This window comes from Lissotriton helveticus, chromosome 3_1, assembly GCF_964261635.1.
Source record: "Lissotriton helveticus chromosome 3_1, aLisHel1.1, whole genome shotgun sequence".
In the NCBI taxonomy this organism is placed as follows: Eukaryota; Metazoa; Chordata; class Amphibia; order Caudata; family Salamandridae; genus Lissotriton; species Lissotriton helveticus.
The window spans coordinates 415,804,622-415,810,621 of record NC_136061.1 but is presented as its reverse complement, the minus strand read 5'-3'; the positions used below and the strand labels follow the sequence as shown (position 1 = coordinate 415,810,621).

General features: G+C 39.8%; 1 protein-coding gene across 4 annotated transcripts in view; it reads right to left on the bottom strand.

Moving 5' to 3' along the window:
- Nucleotides 1–3,073: 3,073 nt before the first annotated feature.
- The window catches only part of BMPR2 (bone morphogenetic protein receptor type 2), a 546,503-nt gene continuing 543,576 nt past the window's right edge, over nt 3,074–6,000 (bottom strand). For all 4 annotated transcript variants that reach the window (XM_078680234.1, XM_078680236.1, XM_078680235.1 and 1 more), the window contains exon 13: nt 3,074–4,503. In XM_078680234.1, the coding sequence (XP_078536360.1) occupies nt 4,256–4,503 (248 nt within the window). In that variant the 3' untranslated portion in view covers nt 3,074–4,255. The remainder of the gene's footprint in view (nt 4,504–6,000) is intronic.

Sequence of the window (6,000 nt, the reverse complement as noted above, 5' to 3'; positions counted from 1 at the left end):
GAACGACTCATATCTTTTCGATTCGGCTACTGGACGATCTTCGAAAGAGTAAACCTCTTCAACCTCTTGGCAACTCCTCTTCATCAGTCTCCTGACTCTTAATTTGTAGCTGAGAGGGACTATAATCTACTCCCCGTTGATTCTTCATCCACCGGTTCATGAAGTTCCAGCAGATTTGATGGTGGAAGGGGAGAAGTTTTTGTCCACGCAGTATATTCGGCAGATCTCTTGACCGTCAACGAGCCAGTCGACGGTTGAAAAGATCTTATAGAGATTAAAGTCTTTGATTTTGGGGATTTAAAAGCCGGCGTCGACGGAGCTCCCGTCGACGATGCTCCCTTCGCTGAAATTCGAATGGTCGTCGACTAGGTTGTTGTTGGAATCGAGGATGAAGTTCTTCCCGTCGACGAACCTTTCTTCGACTGCGTTGTCTTAGTCACTGCTGTCGACGTTGCTGTCGTCGTCTAGATTGAAGTCGTCAACGAAGTTGTCATCGATGTCTTCACAGAAGTTAGCAACGGAGACGCCACAGATTTAGTCGACGGAGCAAAAGACACTACCCTTAATTCTATGGGTTTTTTCAGGGGAGTATGAGGAAGAGAGGACGAAGATGTTTCTTTTCCTTTCGATTTTTGCTTCTTAGGATCCACTGTTTCCTCTGAAGCAGAAGACTTCCTCTTTTTTGAAGACTGGCTAGTGGATTCTTTCTCTGAGCCTGAATCTGAGGTGGCCTTCTTTTTCTGAAGCCACAACAGTAGGCGTGCCTCTCTATCCCTCATAGTTTTTGGTGAAAAGGTCCTGCAGTGCTTGCAGTCCTTAGCCACATGTTTGGGATTAAGACAGAATAAACAGTCTTTGTGGGGGTCCTCAGAATAAAGTCTGGCTTTCCCACAAGATCTGCAGGGCCTGAAAAGCCTCTTTTTAGAGCTTTCAGCCATTTTCAGATACTAGAAGTAACACAGTACCAGACGAAAACTTGCAGTTGGAAAGGTCAAAAGTTCATTCAGGAACAGAACTGAGCAAGGCTTAGAAAGACTCCTTCTCACACGAAGGCAGTTGGAAATCCAAGGTAGGATGGCTCTGCTGGGGAGTGTGATGTCAGGGCTGGCCGCTGATTGGCTGAGTTTTAGACCAAATAATGATGAGGATGGTTACCAAATAATGTAATTCCCTATGGGATTTTCTATGCAGTTTTTTCTATGGCACTGCTGTGGTCATTCTGTTACTGTGAGACTCCCACCATGACGATGGGGAAGATACAAGCATGTGAATCTATGAAAGATTCAATACTGAAGAACTGAGCCTATTCGGTGGTCAAGTTTATATTTTTGGGAGATCTGCAATGTTAAGAAAGTAGATATTCAGAAGTGGAGGATGTGAAGTGCAAGAACAGAGCCTGTGATGCTAGTGCATTGAGGGGTACATTTCAGTAGCAGGTACAATATAACTACTTTCCATGCTTTAAAATGTTGGTTTTGGGAGCAAGAGCTGATGAGTATGGTCTAGATGACCAAAGGGATAGGAAGGCACTATGAAACTTCCTATTTGCGACTTATTATGATCAGACTGTAGCTGTCTAGGTAGCTGGATGGTCATATGTCATGGTGAGAGTGTGAAAGCAGCAAACGAAAAATAAGATCGCCATTTAAAACTAAATGGTATTTGTAGTGTTGATCAGCTGCTTAGGAGCTTGGAAAGGGCAGTGGCTTGTGAAGTTAACATATAAAAAGGTATGTATCTTGGGTACTGTGCATCTACAAATAGATGCTTACAGTAATGGTAGAACAGGGATAGGCATGGCTCGACTGGACTGTTTACAGTAGTCACGAAGAGCAGTGAAAAAATGAAGAAAAGTCAATTAAATGGGAAACGCATAATAGCTTAGATTAAATACATGGTCATTTGTATGGTTAAAGTTGTATGCTAGGACTACGATTTCCATCAATTAATCAATAGCTTAAAAATACTGACATCAGAACATAAGGTAATGGAAGAACTGTGAACATATTTTACATAAATAAAGCAGAAACGCCAGTCCGAAAGAATGACTGGCACACTATTGAAGTGTTTGGGGAAATTAAGGTTTATCCAAAAAATCTGAAAGAGTATCAACGAGATAACTGAAAAAGTATTCCCCATTTGAATGCACTGCAGGTATTTAATCAGACAGATAATGGTAACGTTATAAAAGGTCTGCCTACAAGAAGATAAACATGAATTGGTATTTATGTGTCATTTCTAGATGTACAAGAATACATATGAGTATCAATTTAAGTTTCATTATGTTGAAGAATGCAGTCAGGACTGTGTTATTCACTCCGAGATTATCTTGGCTAAAAGAACTTTGGTGAAGGTGCCCAAGAAGATATGTGACCTAAGGATCATTACCGGATTAATTAACTGTCATGAATGATCAAGCCTGCTCTGATTGCCAGATTCTGGAATACAAATGATGCAATATCATTACGAAACGAGGCTGAGAGCAGCCAGCAGTGGCCTTCTGTATAGAAAAGGTCTATCGCTTGTTAGAGACTATGGGAAACTAGAAAGTTCTTTACAAAAATGAGCACCATGGAGCAAGTGAATTGTATAAGAAAAAAACTTTCAGTAAGCAGAAGAGATGAGCATGAATGGAATTACTGATCTGTAATTAATTGATTAGAAATTCATTTCACAAAAGGGTTTGGGTGGGCAGTGTTTAAACTTTAAGGCATTGTTTAGCATCAAATGTCTGTTTAATTCAAGAATATCTTTCACAAAATGCATGTCAGAAAGCTTCATGTCCTCCGAACTCCTAAGTACGGTTGCCACCTTTCATAGAGAAAATACTGGCCCCTTGTATGTGTTTTGAGAGACTTGAAGGGCCAGGATCCATTACACAATTAACATGTTTTATAAAATCCCACGTGTTCTTTTTACAGAGGAATTCTGCCTTGGTTTGCTTTAATGATCATTTATGAATATTCTCTAAACAGGTTTTATGTGGTTAATTCTTGAAGTTGTAGTTATAAATTTATATTTTGCAGTGGAAAATACATCCTTTTACAGATTATACCAGGCATTTTCCACTGGATTATGATGGATTATCGGTATTGTTTAATTGGCAGTTCAATTGATCGGTCTGTTTTTATGTACTTTTAGGATTTGCTTTGTCCAAATTAAATAAAGTGATTACTGAACTGATTATAACAATGTTTTTACCAACAGTGATATGAAGACACCATCAGCCAAGTGGCAACCCTTCTCCTCAGACAACAGTTCCTGCATGCAGACGTATCTACATTAGTGTTTTTTAGTTTTTGAGACAAACTTTTGGTTGAAGACTTGCTTTTAACAATTACAACACGGAACATCTGCATAAACATGCACAACATGGGAATAAAACAAAAGCGCACAGTAACATATTTTTCACAAAATTCCTTCAGTTCTTATGAACCAGAATTTGATTTGATTGGGGTGGTCTGGGACCAGATTGCCGCCTTACCATTCAGCAGACCGAGTGCAAAGGCAGTACAAATTCTCTTTTCTTTTAGGAGAGGGCGTGAGGTGCAACGATTGGGAAAAGGACAAGGCTAATGTAATAGCCATGATCACCTCAAAAAAGAAAGGAAAAAAACACAGCTATTAGCACGTGTGCAGATTTACTGTCACAAATGATTGGTGTGCCGATCAATAAAAAAAAATGCATTAACATATTCACATAAGTGGGGCACGTGTAGTGGTTCAAAACCACCCACATCTATTTTATACGTGCTGTCAACTATTCCGACTATTGCACATTTGGACAGAATGCAGGAAATATCATTTCAAAATAAAATATGTATAAACTTACGCCTTGTATGAACAGACGCACAAAATTCAAAAACATGATTACAAAACATAAATGAAGTCAGCCCTGTCTCACAGTCTGCTTGTGTCTTTAGTGACCTTCAGAAGCTGGTCCAAACTGATTATCAGCAATACATCTTTTTTGCAATTATATATAAAAAAAACTACATTTTTTGATACACATTTATATAATTTGTGGTCAGGAGAGACCTAACTTAAGCAATGCTAAATAAAAAGTGCAAAACCGTTTGGGGGGAAAAAAAACAATTAAAAAATATGGAAAAAAGCTAAAATTGTTCTGCATAGCTGAAACCTATTTAACGCGAGTCTTTGTAAAACAGAAGTATAAAGCAGTTCATTTTCAATGTATTCCGCCCATTGTTTTAAATGGCGCAAAAGAATGTCAGTTTGTGGCATTGGACGCATTTCACAGGTAACTCATTCCTGTGTCTTTAGGCACCATAGTTGTTGCTGTGCCTCCTTCTACAAGGTAAACAGCTGTACTAGACTTGGACTGGCCCAACCGTCCACTGCCATTGTTGTTGACCTCACAGTCCTGTGGTTCAGTCGGAATAACCCACGTTGAGGGGCGCCACCGTTTAAGCGAGTACGGAGTCTTCACACGCTTCTTGATTTTCTCACCAGAGCCCGGTCTGCTATCTGGTAGTGACTCGCCTAGTAGGAAAATTAGGAGAAATTACAAATGTAAAACATTACTAGTGGCTAATGACTATGCTTATGCATATCAATATTCATTGAATGTCAACTGTACAAGTGAAGAACAGTGATCTCCATGGCAGGTAACTTACAAATGAAGACCTGGTCAACTATTACAAGTATGCTATTGTTGTTTTCAACTTGTATAAATCCATTCCAACTTGTATAAATCCATTCCTTGGCTATCTGCAATAATTCCAGCAGAAGCAGACAGTAGATAAGAACTGAAATACTCATCCCCTTGGACTATTTTCTGACTATCATCATACAAACTGCCACAATACTCCTCATTCGGGATTGCACTGTACTTATCAAATGAGATGAAACTCTGGCAGTGACTGTAGCCATTACCTCCAGTAAGAGGTCGTCAATTTAAAAGACAGCCTTGCCTAGCACCCAGCAAGAGTGGAGTCCCCAGATAAAGCATACTTCATGAATAAATATGTACAACTTATGTTTGTCTAAAAGTCACAAGAGTTTATCCTTCTTTAGGCGTGAGATCTGGTCCAGCCCAAGAACAACTGTGAAGCCATCTTATATCTAGTGTGTGTGAGCACCCTCTCATCACTGACTAGTGGTGTGAGACACAGTATTTCACTTTCTGAGGTGGAACTTACAAAACAACTTAGGACGCTAGTAAAGACGGATCCCTTTGATGGATAAAGGTACCTTCATAGATAAATTTAAATCCGAATCCAATGACAGCTTAACACTACCTACACTTTCACTAGTGTACAAGTCATGTTTGCCTTTATACTCTTTCCCCTACACTTAAATTGTTTTACTGAGGAGCTCCAGGATTCAGTGGCCAGACTCCTTCTGCACCGTAAAACCTGGCTTCGAATTTTACATCAACTCACCTTCAGGGCACTGTGCCTAACTCACCAAACACTCCAAGGTGTCAAGAAAAATTGCCTCTACAAATGTCATACACTTAACAACTTACTTGCAGCTTCCACACCAACCAGGATTCAACAAATCATACATTTCAGGCCACTACTTCTTTGTCCAGGCAAGCAACCTTTGGAAGTCCTTAGCATGCCACATCGGGAAAATAAAAAAACACATTGACTTCCAGAAGGACAAGAAATGTTTGGCCTTTCAAGCATTAAACCCCCATGCATAATCCTTAATTCTCTAAAAGCAGCAGCATGATGCAGCAATCTAGGTCCCAATAAACCACACCTTTGATCAAATACTATACTATAACTCATTAATCGGGTAGGGAGAACAAATGCTATATGAAGCAAGCTCTACACTCTTTTACATATCTATATGGCACTGTAGTACACAATAGCAGCTGCAGCGGAGCTGGGACATGATATGATCAGACCACGTGTCTTGGGCCATATAAATGACAAATTCCTCCCATGTGGAATTCACGTACAGCCTTAAATGCAATTGGTGCAGCAATTTTAAGTGCCAGTACAACGAGGGACTCCATAGGAGGGTCAA